The 19,602-nt window shown below is 48.9% G+C and overlaps 1 protein-coding gene across 1 annotated transcript; it reads left to right on the top strand.

The window, feature by feature from the left end:
• Positions 1-11,623: 11,623 nt before the first annotated feature.
• Positions 11,624-19,182, top strand: CCK (cholecystokinin). The gene is made up of 3 exons (XM_068152964.1): positions 11,624-11,808; positions 13,643-13,900; positions 18,798-19,182. The coding sequence occupies exons 2-3, from the start codon at positions 13,645-13,647 to the stop codon at positions 18,932-18,934; spliced, it is 393 nt and encodes a 130-aa protein (XP_068009065.1). The 5' UTR covers positions 11,624-11,808; positions 13,643-13,644; the 3' UTR covers positions 18,935-19,182.
• The last annotated feature ends 420 nt before the right edge of the window (positions 19,183-19,602 follow it).

Genomic DNA, 19,602 nt, shown 5'->3' on the forward strand with positions numbered 1-19,602 from the left:
GTATGAGGGTGATGAGACTCTGCACTGGGAGTTTGTGGCTGCCCCCTCCCTGGGGTGTTGAAGGCCAGGTTGGATGAGGCCTTGAACAGCTGAGTCTAGTTGAGAGGTGTCCCTGCCCACGGTGGGTTGAAGGAGATGATCTCTGAGGTCCCTTCCAGCCTGAGCCATTCCATGATGTGATGATTTTATGATAGTAGACATGTGCTTAAGGTCACTCCTGCAATGGCATAATGAAACACCTATTGATTTTTCATCTCATTATTGGGCAGCAGATTAGACAAAATGCATAATGCATGACACTGCTTACACTGTAGCTACCTTCCCAAGGCATTACTACTGTTTGGAGAATGCTTGTCAGTTTCTTCTGTCTATATGTCTGTCTTTTGAATATAAAATGTTTGCTTATCATGTACAAGTTTGTGCTTGGAAGAAAACATCCTAAATCTAGGCACCAGTACAGGTTAGAGGCTGCCCTGCTGGAAAGCAGCTCCATGGAGAAAGATCTTGGAGTCCTAGTGGCCAGCAGATTCTCCATGGGACAGCAATGTACCTTTGTGGCCAAGAGACCCAATGGTATCATGGGGTGCATCAAGAAAAGTGTGGCCAGCAGGGCTAGGGAGCTTCTTCTCACCCTCTACTCTACCACACCTGGAATACTGCGTCCAGTTTTGGGATCCCCAGTTCAAGAGAAAGAGAGACCTGATGGAGAGAGTCCACACAGATCCCACCCTTGTGAGCAGCAGTGCATGAGGCACATCACTGAATCCCCACCACACAGATCACACCCTTGTGAGCAGCAGTGCATGAGGCACATCACTGAATCCCCACCACATAGATCACACCCTCTAGAGCAGCAGTGCATGAGGCACATCACTGAATCCCCACCACACAGATCACACCCTCAAGAGCAGCAGTGCATGAGGCTCATCACTGCATCCCCACCACACAGATCACACCCTTGTGAGCAGCAGTGCATGAGGCACATCACTGAATCCCCACCACATAGATCACACCCTCTAGAGCAGCAGTGCATGAGGCACATCACTGAATCCCCACCACACAGATCACACCCTCAAGAGCAGCAGTGCATGAGGCTCATCACTGAATCCCCACCACACAGATCCCACCCTTGTGAGCAGCAGTGCATGAGGCACATCACTGCATCCCCACCACACAGATCACATCCTCAAGAGCAGCAGTGCATGAGGCACATCACTGAATCCCCACCACACAGATCACACCCTTGTGAGCAGCAGTGCATGAGGCACATCACTGCATCCCCACCACACAGATCACATCCTCAAGAGCAGCAGTGCATGAGGCACATCACTGAATCCCCACCACACAGATCCCACCCTTGTGAGCAGCAGTGCATGAGGCACATCACTGAATCCCCACCACACAGATCCCACCCTTGTGAGCAGCAGTGCATGAGGCACATCACTGAATCCCCACCACACAGATCCCACCCTTGTGAGCAGCAGTGCATGAGGCACATCACTGCATCCCCACCACACAGATCCCACCCTTGTGAGCAGCAGTGCATGAGGCACATCACTGAATCCCCACCACACAGATCCCACCCTTGTGAGCAGCAGTGCATGAGGCACATCACTGAATCCCCACCACACAGATCCCACCCTTGTGAGCAGCAGTGCATGAGGCACATCACTGAATCCCCACCACACAGATCCCACCCTTGTGAGCAGCAGTGCATGAGGCACATCACTGCATCCCCACCACACAGATCCCACCCTTGTGAGCAGCAGTGCATGAGGCACATCACTGAATCCCCACCACACAGATCCCACCCTTGTGAGCAGCAGTGCATGAGGCACATCACTGCATCCCCACCACACAGATCACATCCTCAAGAGCAGCAGTGCATGAGGCACATCACTGAATCCCCACCACACAGATCACAGATCCCACCCTTGTGAGCAGCAGTGCATGAGGCACATCACTGAATCCCCACCACACAGATCACACCCTTGTGAGCAGCAGTGCATGAGGCACATCACTGAATCCCCACCACACAGATCACACCCTTGTGAGCAGCAGTGCATGAGGCACATCACTGCATCCCCACCACACAGATCACATCCTCAAGAGCAGCAGTGCATGAGGCACATCACTGAATCCCCACCACACAGATCCCACCCTTGTGAGCAGCAGTGCATGAGGCACATCACTGAATCCCCACCACACAGATCCCACCCTTGTGAGCAGCAGTGCATGAGGCACATCACTGAATCCCCACCACACAGATCACACCCTTGTGAGCAGCAGTGCATGAGGCACATCACTGAATCCCCACCACACAGATCACACCCACGTGAGCAGCAGTGCATGAGGCACATCACTGCATCCCCACCACACAGATCACACCTTGTGAGCAGCAGTGCATGAGGCACATCACTGAATCCCCACCACACAGATCACACCTTGTGAGCAGCAGTGCATGAGGCACATCACTGAATCCCCACCACACAGATCACATCCTTGTGAGCAGCACTGAATGAGGCACATCACTGAATCCCCACCACACAGATCCCATCCTTGTGAGCAGCACTGCATGAGGCACATCACTGAAACCCCAAAGATAGTATCATAGTATCAGTCAGGGTTGGAAGGGACCACAAGGATCATCTAGTTCCAACCCCCCTACCATGGGCAGGGACATCCCACACTAGATCAGGCTGGCCAGAGCCTCATCCAGCCTGGTCTTAAAGTGTACATCACCATGCAGGCAACACCTCTCATCAGTCATGAGGACAAAAGGTGGAATGGTTAGGCTAGAGGACACCCAGTCTGCTTTTGTTAAACTCCAGGCTCCTGATGCCCTTAGCCCATTTTACACCCTTGCATCATTCACAGTACCTTTTCAATCTTGTACCAGGCCCTCAGCAGACAACTCACCATGCCACACCACTGAGATTATCAGGAACACTGTTTGATTTCAAGAGAAATCTTGAGCCAGAGAACTCAGAGCCATTCCATTCCAACAGTTTTATTCCTGTTTCCATAGTAAATGCTAATCAGGCAGTCCTGTGAGGAGCAGATTTGGACTCCATGATCCTTATGGGTCCCTTCCAGCTAGAGATATTTTATGATTCCAGGAAAATACAGCCAGAGGAGACCTCCTTGCTCTCTACAACTACCTGAAGGGAGATTGTGGCCAGGTGGGGGTTGGTCTATTCTCCCAGGCAACCAACACCAGAACAAGAGGACACAGTCTCAAGCTGTGCCAGGGGAGGTTTATGCTGGACGTTAGGAAGAAGTTCTTCCCAGCAAGAGAGATTGGCCATTGGAATGTGCTGCCCAAGGAGGTGGTGGAGTCACCATCACTGGAGGTGTTTAGGAAGAGCCTGGATGAGGCACTTAGTGCCATGGTTTAGTTGATTAGATGGTGTTGGGTGATAGGTTGGACTCAGTGATCTCGAAGGTCTTTTCCAACCTGGTTAATTCTGTATTCTGTATTCTATTCTAGTTCTTACCCCAAGGAATGTTTTGATGGAGCCTTCATGTGGCCAAAGAGGATGCTAAATAAACAACAGCACTGGCAAGGGGTTAGGTGTATAACACATGTGTTTGCCTAATGGAAAAGGTGAAGCTAAGGCATCACTACCACACACAACAATCCCATTAATCAGTCTTTGTAAATTTCAAGAAGTCAGCCTGAAAACATTTAGATCATAGTATCATAGTATCAGTCAGGGTTGGAAGGGACCACAGGGATCATCTAGTTCCAACCCCCCTGCCATGGGCAGGGACACCCCACACTACATCAGGCTGGACAGAGCCTCATCCAGCCTGGTCTTAAACACCTCCAGGGACGGGGCCTCGACCACCTCCCTGGACAACCCATTCCAGGGTCTCACCACTCTCATGGTGAAGAACTTCCTCCTCACATCCAGCCTGAATCTCCCCACCTTCAGCTTCATTCCATTCCCCCTATTCCTATCACTACCTCAGATACTGAGAAGTCCTTCCCCAGCCTTCCTGTAGGCCCCCTTCAGATACTGGAAGGCCACAATTAGATCACCTGGGAGCCTTCTCTTCTGCAGACTGAACAGCCCCAACTCCTTCAGTCTGTCCTCATAGGAGAGGTGCTCCAGCCCTCTGATCATCCTCGTGGCCCTTCTCTGGACACGTTCCAGAACCTCCACATCCCTCTTGTAATAGGGGCTCCAGAACTGGACACAGTACTCCAGGTGGGGTCTCACCAGGGCTGAGTAGAGGGGGAGGATCACCTCCCTTGACCTGCTGGCCACACTTCTCCTGATGCAGCCCAGGATCTGATTGGCTTTGCGGGCTGCAAGTGCACACTGAGAGCTCATGTTGAGCTTTTTGTCCACCAGCACCCCCAAGTCTCTCTCCTCAGGGCTGCTTTCCAGCCAGTCGCTGCCCAGCCTGTATTTGTGCCTGGTATTGCCTCGACCCAGATGCAGGACCCTGCACTTGCTCTTATTGAACTTCATGAGGTTGGCTTGTGCCCATCACTCCAGCCTGTCAAGGTCCCTCTGGATGGCCTCCCTTCCCTCCAGCGTGTCTGCTGCACCACACAGCTTGGTGTCATCAGCAAACTTGCTGAGGGTGCACTCAGTGCCACTGTCCATGGCACCCACAAAGATGTTGAACAAGACAGGTCCCAGGACTGATCCCTGAGGGACTCCGCTTGTCCCTGGGACATGGAGCCATTGACAGCCACTCTCTGGGTGCGGCCATCAAGCCAGTTCCTTATCCATCTAGTGGTCCACCCATCAAACCCATGTGTCACCAGTTTGGAGACCAGGATGTGGTGCGGGACAGTGTCGAAGGCTTTGCTCAGGTCCAGGTAAACGACATCAGTTGCTCTCCCCTCATCTATGAATGTTGTCACCTGCTCATAGAAGGCCACCAGGTTGGTCAGGCAGGATTTGCCCTTGGCAAAGCCATGCTGACTGTTCCCAACCACCTCTTCACTATTCTTCTGAGCCAGTAGTGACTCCAGGAGGATCTGCTCCATGATCTTTCCAGGCACAGAGGTGAGACTGACTGGCCTGGAGTTCCCTGGTTCCTCCTTCTTGAAAATGCCTCCTAAAGCTGTGCCTTTCATGCCACGCAGCACTGTGTAGAAGAGTTGATTTTAAGGCTCTCTTCTGAATACAGCCAGGCTTCTTTTTTGTTCTTTCTTTTTTTTTCCATTTAGAAAAACCTAATTTAGAGACAGGCAGCTAGAAACAATAAAAAGTGAGCAGCATCTATCAAGGTTTGTCTGCTTCTAAAGAATTATTCCTCTCAGATTTAGTTATTCTGTCTGGGTGATAATTCTTTGCTATCATAGCATCATAGAATCCTGTGTGTTCCTTGGTCCCAGTGCTTTCAAAATACATTTGTACCTAATGATTCAGTAAAATATATTCATTTAGATGCTTTCCTTCTGCCTTTTTAAGGGTAGGTTCACTCACTACGGGGCAGCTGAGAGGTATTTAAAGCAGTGCTCTAAGTTAACTGTCCCTTTTTCCTCAGCCTTTGAATAAGCTGAATAGGTCAATCAGCTTGACCTCATGGAGGCTGTAATTCATAGAATCATAGAATTGTTAGGGTTGGAAGAGACCTCAAGGGTCAGCCAGTTCCAACCTTCCTGCTATTGCAGGCACACATTGCTGTAGATCAGGTTGCTCAGAGCCACATTCAGCCTGGCCTTAAAAACCTCCAGGAGTGAGGTTTCCACCACCTCCCTGGGCAACCTGTGCCAGTGTCTCACCAGCCTCATGGGGAAGAACTTCTTCCTAACATCCAGTCTGAACCTACTCACCTCTAGCTTTGCTCCATTCACTTATGGTGGTCACAAAAAAGTCAAGTGTTAGACTATGGAGCCTCCTGGCTAATGCTTTTTTCCTGCCATGTGGCAGGCAAATTTTCTTCAATGCATCCAAGAGAGATTGCTGAGCAGCCCTGTCAAAAGTGGGGAACACTGATTTCATCCAGTGGGCACCACCCTTACATCAAATTCCTCCCATCAGCTCACCGCAATGCAGTTAGAGTTGCTACCCAGAGACCACTGCTGCTCTTTCATTCCATTCAAAACAGCTACAGAACATCTACACCTTCCATGGGTATTTCTGGCATTTCCATTTAAATAGGAATTGTCAGAATAACAACTCACATTTTGCACCCAGATTAATTCAATTTCCTTCCATATTGCCAAGGATAATTGAAGAGCAGAAGTGAAATAACAAGACTCCAGCTGCCCTAGTCACTTACATATCAAACAGAAAGCCCCATCTCCTCTGAAGGACACTAAAAAGCCATTACTGGCTGCCCAGTGTCTAATTATTTTTCTATTCTTGAATTCTGATTCTAGTTTCAGCATAGATGGAAACATACCAAATATCTGGAAGGCAAAAGGCCAATACATCATACTTGGAATTTACAGAATGTTTTTGGACCAATGTTGACTAGACAGACTTCCCCTTTGTGCAGGAGAGGGCTCTGGACCTAACAGAGCTTCTCCACAGGATTCTGGTATTGCCACACAGTGCAAGAGACAATTGTACCTGGGTCTGGGCAGCGAGATGGAGAGCACATCTGAAAAGCATTCTGAAAGGCACAATGTGTTTTATTTCTCTGCCAGGTTATGCTTGTGACAAATTAATTTATGTACACACTTATCCTTTATTTACTATTAATTTCCACCCATTTTTAGTTGAAATGTAGATGGCAAGGTAACACAGGCTTGCCACATCATTCCTAAGTCATTGTAATCCTCCAGGCTGTCACTCCATCACTTTTGTAGGGGAAGAAAAAGCCAAAAGCAAAACACTGGAGGTTTTTAAGGCCAGGCTGAATGTGGGCAACCTGATCTAGTGGTGGGTGTCCTGCCCATGGCAGGGAGGTGGGAACTAGATGATCCTCAAGGTGCCTTCCAACCCTGCCAATACCGTGACTAATTTGCCCCAACATAGCAAAGAATGCTACCCCTTAAGTATAATGGTCCAGAGGAGGGTAACAAGAACCCTGAACAGAGACAACCACAAAATGATATACAACTTAGAAACAATAGACTTTACTTGCTCTAACTCACCCAGACATGAGACCCCCTGTCTCATCTGGCTTTATCCTTCATGGTCTAAAATCCCAACACACTTGGCACTACGCTGCTCCATATTTAATAGTCAGCCTCGATGCAACATGCTGAATAATAGTCACATGCTGCATTTTGGGCTAAAAAGGCATCAAATATAGGCTCTGCTGTCCACATGACAACCACACTACCATGATATACATGTGATAGGGCCCAGGATCAAAAATCACATGCACATGGGCAGAAACAAAGCCTTGCTCAGCATTTTGAGCTTACTGCTGTAGGAAAGAGCAGAGCATTTCCAGGTGACTCTCAACAGCAGGGAGAGGTCAAGATGTTAGCACAGTGTCCTGGTCTACTCTAACGTTACTGCAGAGCAGACAGGAGAGAATATTTCCATTCCTCTTTCCTCATGCTACTTTCTTGCTCCAAATCCAGCTCCAGTTCTTTCTCCTTTGCCAGCTCACCTTCGGCATGTAATAAAGAAGGCAGCTGAGGATACAGAGATCTTCATCATCATTAGGAAAAGATTAGGGAAACACAAACCCTTTAACAGACACTTGCCAGAAAATCAAGTATTAAAAGCCTACAGCCTCTAAAGTATGGCATCATCCAGCTCCTACCTTAGGCATGCATCTGTATTAGTATTTACTGCATTGCAGGGTTCACTTCAGCTTTGAATTTGGTTTGCATCTACACTTGGATTCTTGCAGTAGCGTTCAAGCTCTAGTGCAGCCAAAGCACTTTCCTTCCTGAGAGGCTAAGGTTGGAGTCATGCACTAGAGCAGGATTTGCTTCACCGCACCCATGATGATGGCACAAGACCATCCTGTGGTTAACAAGGTGCACGCCTAAATCCAGTAGCTGATGTCCTGGACCCTAACAGGTCACGGCAAATAAAACACTGATTCCTCTCTGTGCCACATCAGTCAGGAACACACAACCTAAGTTTCTGCACACAACTTGCCTGCAAATTCTGTTATTATAAATGCTCTAGCTGAACAGGCTTTCTGGTCTCATTTATCTATGCCCAAAGCAATAATCAAATGCCATCAATTAGCATATATTCACCAAGGACTGGAACTCGCACATGACTTCCAACTCTCGCCAGAGAAGCCATCAGCAAGCCAGAAAATGATCTCCAAGAACCATACATGCTAGCACTGAGTGAGGAAAACCCAGGGTTCAAAAGTCTCCACAGGTGATGGGGAATCGCTGACTTTAACAACTTGACCATCAAGCTGCAGGCTTGCTAATTTTCTTCATACACTACAATGCTCAAATAGGAGAATCAGGCATTTGCAGGCAGTGTAAAGTTCATCTAGGTAGAAGGAGGGAGAAAGCTTCATGCTGTGCTTATACCAGGAGGTTCCTGCCCCTGTGTGGTGGGTTGAAACTGCCCCCAAACTAAAATTGCCAGACTAGCTCAGTGGAAAGCATATGAAGCTGTATCTACAAGCAGAGTAAAGCCCAGAAATCCGGAATGCAATGAATATGTACAAAATACACATCATTTACATCTATTTACAAACCATAAACAGCACAAGAACCCCCCTGGACAAACCCAAGGGGTTACCAATAGCTTCCCCCTTTCTGCTCCCTTCCCCCCACCCTTTACAAGGGAAAAGAGAGAGAGAAAAGCAGAGAGTAGCTTGTTGATACTTAGCCACAACAAGACTGCAGCCAAGGTCAGCAACAACCCAGCAGAAGCACCAAGCTAGTATCTGCTAGAGCAAAGAAGCCAGAAAGAGCAAGAGTTAGGTTACACAACTAACTTCATGGTAGTTATCAGACTGATGTGATTATTCAGACCTTATCATTATTTTCCCTTTTACATCCAATGGTAATTCATTTATATTCTATCACTTTTCTACTCAATCTGTGGGAAATTTCCTAGGCATCAGCCTAAAACCACCACACCCTGTCACTGCAAACACAGGAGCTGGACCCATCCAGAGGCACAGTGCAGAAGCTCATGTAGGATCTTACAAAGGCACAGGGATCCCACAGAACCTGCACATCTAACTGCCCAGCAAACACTCCTACCTTCTCAGCTTGGTTTGGTGTGTTGCTGTCCTCCTGTACTTTCATGAGCACAAACAGTGAGTTTGGCTGCCACACACACACGCTCCCTCCCTCCATTTGTGCACTCCTGGATGTGTTTATAAGTGAAGTGATATTCCAGATCAGCTCCATGTAAATGAACTCCTATAGTTTGTATTTGTTCAACCAGGCTAACATGTCAGCCTTAAGAGACTGCATTTATATTTATACCTCTGTGGGATGAATTATGCATATAGATATATTAGCAAGCTCTCTGTTTTGCTCTTCAGTTAAGCTTTGGGCTGGTCCCTTGGGACTTCATTATCTACAGTGAGTTTCACCATGGCTGGATGTGGCTCTACCACAATTGTTATCCTGTTGTAGCTTCCCAGAAAGATTGTGATACCTTTACCAGACACCTACAGTTTGAAACCGTGCTGACTATTTAATTGTCTACTAGTAGTGAGCACTTTTCCCCACCAAACCCAAATAGTGAAACTGAATTATTCAGGGATATTTCACAGGTTTCTTTTCCCAGAGACAGACAGAGCCATTAAACTAGCACTTGGACAGGTACAGCTGGAAGAGTTTCTTTGTTGTTCTTTCCCCTGGCAACCTGCTTCAACTTACTTCTCTGCTTTAAAAGCAAGTTTTGATTAGGTCTTTTTTAGCTATCTCAAGTTGGTAACTCTGCCTGATGCTGGCACTGATGTGCAAGATGGAAAGCTGCCCACAGTTCAGTCGGCATATCCCATTCACTGACAAATGTCCTGGTTAGCAGCTGAAAGGCACTGAGAAAGCCTCTGCATTGCCATCCCAATCTTTTCTGAGCCTCACCCCAACAAGGCAGAGGGGCACAGACCCCAACATCACCCCTCTCGCACCAGTCATGGGCACTTGGGGTGTTCCTTTCACTGAATCACAGAATTGTTTTTGTTGGAAGAGACCTTTAAGACCATCAAATCCAACCATTAACCCAGCACTGCAGGGTCACTGCTAAACCAGTACCACATCTACGCAGCTTTGAAATCCCTCCAAGGACAGTGGCTCCATCACATCCCTGGGCAGCGTGTTCCAGAGCTTGACAACCCTTTCAGTAAGAACTTCTTCCCTCGTGTCTAACCTAAACCTGCCCCGGTGCAGCTTGGGGCCGTTATGTCCTATTGCTTGTTACCTGGGAGAACAGAGAGAGCTCCACTTCACTCCAGCCTCCTGTCAGGGAGTTGTGGAGAGCGGTAAGCTCTGCCCCACATCTCCTTGTCTCCAGGCTGCACAACCCCGGCTCCCTCAGCCACGCTGTGCTCCCTCAGCCGCTCCGTGCTGCCGACCCTCGTGCCCACAGGCTCTCAGCCTGGGAAGCTGCGGAGCACATGGTGCAGCAGCATTCGAAGCGCCATTGGCTGCACCCCTGTGCCCCGGCTCCGCGGCCCTATGGAGGTGCGGGGTTCGCCCCGAGCCCCACCTGCCGGCGCCCTCCCGCCGCGGCGCTTCGCCGCTCCCCGCTGCGTTTCTGCCGCGGGCGATGCCCGGGCACCGGCCGCACGCGGCTGCGCGAGGGGCGCTGAGTGGAGCCCCGCGCGGGGCCGGCGCGCCCTCTGCCGGCCGCAGCAGGACCGTCAGGGGGAGCCCCGGGGCCCGTGTAAGCGGCGACGAGTGCCGCACACACCTGGGCAGCACCCGAGCGGAGGGGACGAGGCGGGGAAGAAGCGCAACTGCCTCCCCAGCAGCTCTTTCCCCTGTGGGCTGAGGACACGCGCACCCCCCGCGCCGTACCTTAGAAGGGCTGGAGCCGGCGGCAAGCGCCCGGCCCGGCCTCGCCTCCTCGCCGTAGCGCGGGGCTGGAGGAGGTTTCCACCCCTCGCCGAGAGAAGGGAGTCTGGGTCTGCGTGGACCGGACCTGCTGGACAGTACCGGCAGGAAGGAGGGCGTGGGACGAGTGGTCTGAGAGGGAGAACATCTCCAGCTCTCTAGGGGGGGCGGATTTTCCCTGGCTTTGCGTTTGGTTGGTCTTTTGCGGTTTTGAATAAAAGGACAGCCCCATCTTCCTGAACTAAAGTCAACGGGAGGACCCCCGGGCGAGGCGGCTGGAGCTGCTTGTACCCAGGTCTCAGCGAGAGGAGCCCAAGCCCTTAGACACCCGCCGACAAACATCGTTGGGGCGAGCCCGAGCCGCTTGCCGCAGCCCGGGGAGCCGCTGCTGCTGCTGCGGGCGGGACTCCCACTAAAAAGCCTCTCACTGTGGTATTTTGGCAAGGGAGAAGGAAAGCAGTTTTTTAATGCCCAGCTGCAAGCCAGCCTGGGCTTCCAGCCCGCCTGTGCCCAGGGCAAGCCGAGGGTGGCTAGCGGGGGCCATCCCCTCGGGCAGTGCGAGCTTCACGCCGCGTCCCCAGGAGGGCGGGGAAGGAGCTCTGATCCCCAGATGAAGCACACAGACTCCCCGACAGCATACACCCCCACCCCCCCCCCAGCATACACCCCCCCCCCCCCCAGCATACACACACCCCCCCTCGCGGTCCCGCCGGTGAGGGGCTGAGCGGGCGGCGGCCCCGGCTGCGTCAGAGCTGTGCAAACACCGCCGGGGTGCCCGCCGCTATTTAAGGGACCGAGGCTGAGTCTCATCTTAACTTCCCTGCCTGAGCACACACGGGGCCTCGCTCCCTCCCCGGCTCCGACTTCTGGAACGCGCAGCGAGAAAGGTAGGAAGTATCTGAGTGCATCGTTCCTTTGCGAGGGATGAGAAATGGGGGCTTCTGGAACTGACCGGTGCGGCAGGTCCGAAGGCATCCCGCCGGCTGCTGGAGGAAACGCTACTGGGTCCATCGGGGGAAGACAAATTCGGCCTTCTCCTGGGTGGGGAGAGCGTCTGCGGGGGTCTGCGGAGAGCGGCGGGGCTCTGCTGGAGCTGCCCGGTGCGCAGCTGGGAGAGCGGGCGGTGCTCGCCACCCGGGGAGGGAAACTGCTTGTGGGGTGAGACTTTGTGTTTGCAGTCGTCATTATAAATATATATATATACACATATATACACATATATAGAGAGAGAGAGAGAGTCAGATTAACAGCTACAACATTATATATATATATTTCATATATATGCATGAAAAATACAAGAATTGAGTCAGTTAAAATGGAGGGGATGCAATGCACCTTCGCTTTCTGGGGTCCAAAATTCTTGTGGGCACATCACTAATAACCATGATGGCCTGATACTTGGACATTTTTCATTAATCTCCTAACAATACTAAAAGGAAAAAAAAAATAAGTCTCTTTTATGCATGTTTTCTATCTAGTGTATGTTGTGGGCAAATAAACTTCATTTTCTCCTCTTTTAAAATTCAGTGTGCTGTTCAAAAAGTTAAATGATTTTTCAAATGCTCCTACAGCTAACTCAGGTGTATCTATAAATGGAAATTACTCCTATAACATTGAATACGAGGTTGCTTGTTTCTACTAATAACTGAGAGTAACTCCTCTCTTCCCAGGAAAATACTATTTCATAGAATCATTGAATCATTTGGGTTGGAAGAGACCTTTAAAGGTCATCCAACATCCCTGCAGCGAGCAGGAACATCTTCAACTGGATCAGGTTGCTCAGAGCCCTGTCCAACTTGACCTGGAATGTTTCCAAGGATGGGACACCTACCATCTCTCTGGGCAACCTGGGCCAGTGCTTTACCACCCTCACAATGAAGGATTTCTTCTTAATATGTAACTGAAGTCTAGCCTCTGTTAGCTTGAAATCATTACCCTTTGTCCTATTTCTACACTCCCTGCTAAATACAATACACTATATTATAAATATTTCCATTTATATGGTCAAAAAATCTAGTGAAGCAACACTGTCTTGACAGGTTCTTCTTTAAGGAAGCAGTACAGAAATTGTTAACACTGGAATTTTCTGGTTTGTAATAAGATTATTGTTAAGTTGCACATTACTTCTTACAGCTCTTACTCCTCAAATGCTGGGGGGAGTGCTAGGTTTTGGGGCTTGTTTCCTTGAAAGAAGTTGTGTTGTTTGGGGTTTCTTTTTCTGTGTGTGATGAGATTAAACCTCTTGAACGCTAAAGTTCAAACCAGTGAAGTTTGACAGAATGAAGGCTCCTCAGGGCATCTGGCCAAACTGAGTATTTGTAGAAAGAGCAGGTTTCAGTGCAACAGCAAAATGCTGAAATATTTGAATCCTGAGACTTTTTTTCATAGAGCTTGATTCATGTCCCTTAACTTTTAATAAAGTGCAGCCTCCAAAAAAAAAGAAAAGCAACTAAGAGCTGAGTAGCTCAGGGAGACATAGCTCATACTACTCTTGTTCCTTCCAGTCTCTCTTCCTAAACAAGGGACATGTAACTAGTCACATACATGTTTTCTCACCTTAAGACAGCTCCCACAGTCACCTTCACTTAAAAACAAACCCACAACACCAATCCAACAATGCAGCCTTCTTTTGCTCACAAACCAGCACTCCAGCGGGCAGGGACAACGTGCAGAGTAGTAACCGTGGTCAGTTTCACAGCCTGTTCTTCCTCTTCCCTCCAGCAATGTACAGCAGTATATGCATCTGCCTGGTCCTTGCTGTGTTCTCAGCAAGCTCTGTCGGACAGCAGACCCTGGCCTTGCACAATGGGAACCCACTGGCTGCTGAGCTTGAGCAGAGCTCGACAGAGCATCACCGGCACGTCCGCGCCCCTTCCTCTGCCGGTTCGCTGAAATCTGTGCCGCGGCTGGAGGGAAGCCTTGACCAAAGAGCTAACATCGGTGCCTTGTTGGCCAAGTATCTTCAGCAAGCCAGAAAAGGTACTGCTTAGAGCCTGCTCCCTGTGCTGCTTCTTGTCCGTGGACATTCCTGCAGGGGTACCTAGCTGTTCAGTTAGCCCTGTCAGGAATGAATTCCTAGGGAAAACAGGATGCAGCTATTGCCTGGCTGTTTCTGAGGCAGAGGACATCCTCTTGCCTTGCACCTAACAGCCACTGACTGAGAGCTGCATGCTTCAGGTGACTGAAGACAGTGTAACCTGCCTGTCAGATCAGAGCTCAGCTTTTAGTTTTAACTTACTTCAATGACTTTGGAGTTACTTTCAGCATGTTGTACTCTCAGGTGAAAGACAATAATTGTATTGCCTCTGAACCTTTTCTTTTACTTGACCTCCCCCTCCCTCCCTTTTATCATTTTTATCTTTTTTAAGTTATAAGAGCAGGAAAACTTCCCTGACTACAAATACAAACCAAATGGAGCAGCCTGCCCAGAGAGGTTGTGGAGTCTCCTCCTCTGGAGACTTTCCAAACCCACCTGGATGCATTCCTGTGCAGACTACCCTAAGTGATGCTGCTCTGGCAAGGGGGTTGGATTGGGTGATCTTTGGAGGTCCCTTCCAACCTCTAATGTACTGTGACACTGTGATCACACAGCCACAAACACCTGTACCAGGGAAAACTCTTCTGAGTATGGGATTTTCCATGCATTTTTTTCGCCCTAAAGGAAGTTACAAAAGTGTGAAAGCTTTTTGAAAGCTCAGAGTTCACATTCACAACCACAATAACTCAAAGCAGTGATAAGTAATGGCACATTTACTTTGAAACATGTCAATTCCTGTTAGGGTTTGAGTCTCAGGCAGCCTGGGAAACCAATCTTGCAGTTACTCAACACCTCCATGTCACTGTGTTCATGACAAGGGCACGAAGCACCAGTACAGAAGTGGAATTAAAGAGCTTTGTATCAGATGGTTTATTAAGTCATAGTATCATAGTATCATTCAGGGTTGGAAAGGACCACAAGGATCATCTAGTTCCAACCCCCCTGCCATGGGCAGGGACACCCCACACTAGATCAGCCTGGCCAGAGCCTCATCCAGCCTGGGCTTAAACACCTCCAGGGACAGGGCCTCAACCACCTCCCTGGACAACCCATTCCAGGGCTTCACCACTCTCATGGGGTGAGAGTGGGGTGAGAGCCTGAATCTCCCCACCTCCAGCTTCATTCCATTCCCCCTAGTCCTATCACTACCTCAGATCCTGAGAAGTCCTTCCCCAGCCTTCCTGTAGGCCCCCTTCAGATACTGGAAGGCCACAATGAGGTCACCTCAGAGCCTTCTCTTCTGCAGACTGAACAGCCCCAACTCCTTCAGTCTGTCCTCATAGGAGAGGTGCTCCAGCCCTCTGCTCATCCTTGTGGCCCTTCTCTGGACACGTTCCAGCACCTCCACATCCCTCTTGTAATAGGGGCTCCAGAACTGGACACAGTACTCCAGGTGGTGTCTCACCAGGGCTGAGTAGAGGGGGAGGATCACCTCCCTCGACCTGCTGGCCACACTTCTCCTGATGCAGCCCAGGATTTGATTTGCTTTGCGGGCTGCAAGTGCACACTGAGAGCTCATGTTGAGCTTTTTGTCCACCAGCACTCCCAAGTCTCTCTCCTCAGGGCTGCTTTCCTCAGGGCTGCTTGTGATAGCTTCACTCTAGTCTATCCCCTGTTCTGCAGGGAAAGAGGACATCTGAGAAGCAAAGAGGGCAGTAATTAGGATTGCCTGGGCACACAGACACTGAGGAAAGCATTCACTCTCAGCCCCACATGTAAATAAGAGCTTTCTCCTCCTCTCTCTCCACACAACCTATGCAGACCACTTAACCCTCCCTGCTCGACAGCCTGCCTGCTGACCTCTGAAGCTGAGGCAGAGTAGGATTAGAATAGAGCATAGCAAGTTCTTCAGTAGGAGGGTGGTGAGACACTGCAAGAGGCTGCCCAGGGAGGCTGTGGATGCCTCCTACTTGGGGGCTATTTAAGGCCAGGCTGGATGAGGCCTTGAGCAGCCAATCTGAAAGGTGACCCTGCCCATGACAGGGAGGTTGGAGAAGGTGATCTCTCAGGTCCCTTCTAACCTAAGCCATTCTGCAGTTCTATGATTTCCAAATACCTTATAACCAGATGAAGCTTTAAAACCCCACTGTGGTTATAAGATATCTTTTTGGTAAGTATTAATATGAGGGAGAATTTCCTGTGTATGTGTTAACTGAGATATATAATGAACTCCATAAAGGGACTGTTAGCAGATGATGTGATTCTTGTGACATGAGTAGGTGAGTTGGGCTCTAGTTTGTAGAGATAGATGTAGAAGAGATGATTCAGAGGGGGGGGAAAGTATTTACTTGATTTATAACAACACATGCAGTGTTCCCATCAAACCATTATAGTTCATTGCACATAAAGGTTCTGGGCAGTCCGTTAGAAAGCTCTGCAGAACACTCACACCTACTGTATTACTCACTCCTGAAGTGCCTAAAGCAGAATACTCACTAGAGAATTCCATCTAGAAGGGAAGAATGACTGGGAATTCAGTCACCAGTGATGGTGTTTGCCCTTGTGGTTAACAGAAAGGCTGATTTTGCATAATATCCTCAGTTAAAACAGTGAGAGAGTTAAATTCTCTGGAGAGGTTAGGGCTAGACAGCAGCCCTGTAGCCAAGCCACTACAGTTTTGAATGGGTTTGCTTTACATTGAGTCTGCAGGATCCACAGGACACCTCTGCTGCTTTGAGGAGAGGTTATTAAGGTGCTGTTAAGACATGATGCTTACTGTTTGTGACGCTGAGATTTCAATTAAACTCATCTGCAGGCTTTCAGCATGACCCTGGCACCATGCAGAAGAGAAGCTGTCAAGCCAGTGACACACACATTTACCCTCCTCTAAAGAGCCCTTGGCAAGCTGGACCACAATGGCTCCAGGGGAGCCATTACAGCCTGCAGGTCACTGCAGGCTCCAAAATCTCTTAAATACCAACATCTGCGTTGTCTTAGCCCTGCCTGATTATAATGCCCAGAAGAATTCTCATCGACTTCATTGCGTGTTTTTAATTACCAATGTGAATTTCACAGGTTCAGAGCATTTAAGGGTGGAATTCTAGAGAGAATTAGATGATTTTTAGTTAGTTAGTTATTTCTCTTTGTCATTTTGTGTTAGGGAGATGTCTAAAACATGGCTGGTTTGGGTGTAGGGTTTTTTTGGAGGGTACTTTTTACTCTCCTATCCATCTGCACTCCCTAACTAAACAATGCAATTGGTTTTGTTTATTATAAATCATTACACAAGGAAGACTTCAAAATATCAGAGCACAGAAGGGGTCCTTCAAAACCCAAGACACTGCCAGCAAAGCAGTTGTGTGGATCTGGGTTTGTGGGGTTTGATTTGGGCTTCTTTTCCTTGTTGATCCATCCAATGATATCTCAAGCCTCAATCTGCACTAAATACTGATATGCTTAATCTGTTCCTGCCTCAGTTAAGGCTTTGTTCCTTCCTCACTTAAGGCTTAAGATCAGCCTAATTATTGGCAATAATTATCCATTTTGGCTGTTTTCAGGGAGGACAGGGAGAAGTAACCTACCTTTCTTTGCATCTTTAGTTACAGGATGTGAGGATGTCAAAACAGGATTACAGCCCCTTTTTTAAAGCATAAATTCTCCTTGCAAATAGTTTGTCTCTCTCTGATGCCTTAAGAAAGGAAGACAGAAAGGATAAGGCAAGACCAGAGATGAGCATCCAGCCCTGCTGTGAAAGGAATCACGAAAGCTTTGGATCAGCAATGAAAATATCCCTGATACAGTCCTAAGCCCTGTATAATTCTAGCAACAGACATCTCCCAAGTACAACTTTCACACACAGCCTTCCCTTTGAGGACTGTTCCCACTCCTTCACAAAACCTCTGCCCTGCCTGTTACTGACTGTGCACTGCAAAAGCTCTGGTACTTACGTTCATGGCTCTTGGAGCAACATGGGGCCATACTGCAATCCTGTCTCAGGCCTGAGTCTGCTCTAGAGCAGAGTTATTTTGCACCTGTAGCAGCTCTCCAAATACCAGCAAGTGAGGGTTGGTCGTGAAGGATGAGTGAGAAATAGGTTGGACTTTCTAGAGAAAAAGGAAGCAAGAGGAGATGTCATAGAACCACAGAATGCTTTCACAGTACCACAGTACATTAGAAGTTGGAAGGGACCTCCAGTCCAACCCCCCTACCAGAGCAGGATCACTTAGGGCAGCCTGCACAGGAATGCACCCAGGTGGGTTTGGAAAGTCCCCACAGAAGGAGACTCCACAACCTCTCTGGGCAGCCTGCTCCAGGGCTCTGTCACCCTCACTGGAAAGAAGTTTCTCCTCATGTTGAGGTGAAATCTTCTATGTTCAAGCTTGAACCTGTGGTTTCTTGTCTTATTACTGTGCACCACTGAAAAGAACTTGGCCCCCTCCACTTGACACCCACCCCTCAGATATTTGTACACATTGATGAGATCCCCTCTCAGTCTTCTCTTCTCCAGACTAAACAGCTCCAGGGCTCTCAGTCTCTCTTCACAGGGGAGATGCTCAAGTCCCCTAATCATCCTTGTGGCTCTCTCCAGCAGGTCTCTGTCTCTCTTGAACTGGGGAGCCCAAAACTGGGCTCAGTATTCCAGGTGTGGTCTCACCAGGGCAGAGTACAGGAGTAGAAGAACCTCCCTGGCCACGCTTTTCTTGATGGACCCCAGGATTCCCTTGGCTCTCCTGGCTGCAAGGGCACATTGCTATCCCATGCAGCACTTGCTATCCACTAGGACTCCAAAGTCTTTCTCTGTGGAGCTGCTTTCCAGCAGGGCAGCCCCTAACCTTTGGGTTGAATGAACCTGAAAAACTGTCCACTTACTGTCTGCTCTCCCAAATGCTTTCTCTTCAGGTTCCACTGGAAGACTCTCAGTCCTGGGAAACAGGGTACAGAGCATTGATCCCACACACAGGATAAATGACAGAGACTACGTGGGCTGGATGGATTTTGGCCGCCGCAGCGCTGAGGAGTACGAATACTCTTCCTAAAGAACAGCAAACTGCAGCTGCAGGAGAAAAAATCCCATGAGTCACACTCCCATGCCTGTACAGAAAGAGAAAAGTTAATTTGTTGTCCTCTTGGAATCAGTGTTTTAAAAACATATCATGTATTTGATGTAAATTTGCCTGTAAGACTCTCCAATGCAATATATACTTCTGTAGAATTTTCCAGGAGATGTTTTCTTTCTTTTGTGGTTTCTCATACATTGATAACTCTATTAAAATGATTTCACTTACCCCTGCTTGTCCTGTCACCACATGATGCTGGGTGTCTTGCTATAAAGAGAGGCAGGAAAACGTGGTTCCATTCTACAGTGTGAATAAGCTCCTCGTGTGGAGCAGCCAGGCCAATGTGCTGCTTTTCAGAGACGTTTGTGTCAGGCTCACAAAGTGTGCATTCTGGGGGGGACTTAACCAAATGCAAACACACCAGCACAGTACTGCCAGACCAAGCCAGACTGTCTTCATGGTGAGCCTGCTTATAAAGCACTGACTGAGACACCAAGCCCACTAGAACATTTCTAGTATAGAGGGGCTGGTGCTGGTCTCTTCTCACAGGTCATGAATGATAGGACAAGAGGGAACGGCCTCAAGCTACAACTGGGTAGGTTTAGACTGGGCATTAGGAAAAACATTCCCAGCAACAGTAGTCAGGG

This window comes from Melanerpes formicivorus, unplaced genomic scaffold (assembly GCF_026170545.1).
Source record: "Melanerpes formicivorus ecotype bairdi unplaced genomic scaffold, bMelFor1.0.p_v2 SCAF_24, whole genome shotgun sequence".
Taxonomy (NCBI): Eukaryota; Metazoa; Chordata; class Aves; order Piciformes; family Picidae; genus Melanerpes; species Melanerpes formicivorus.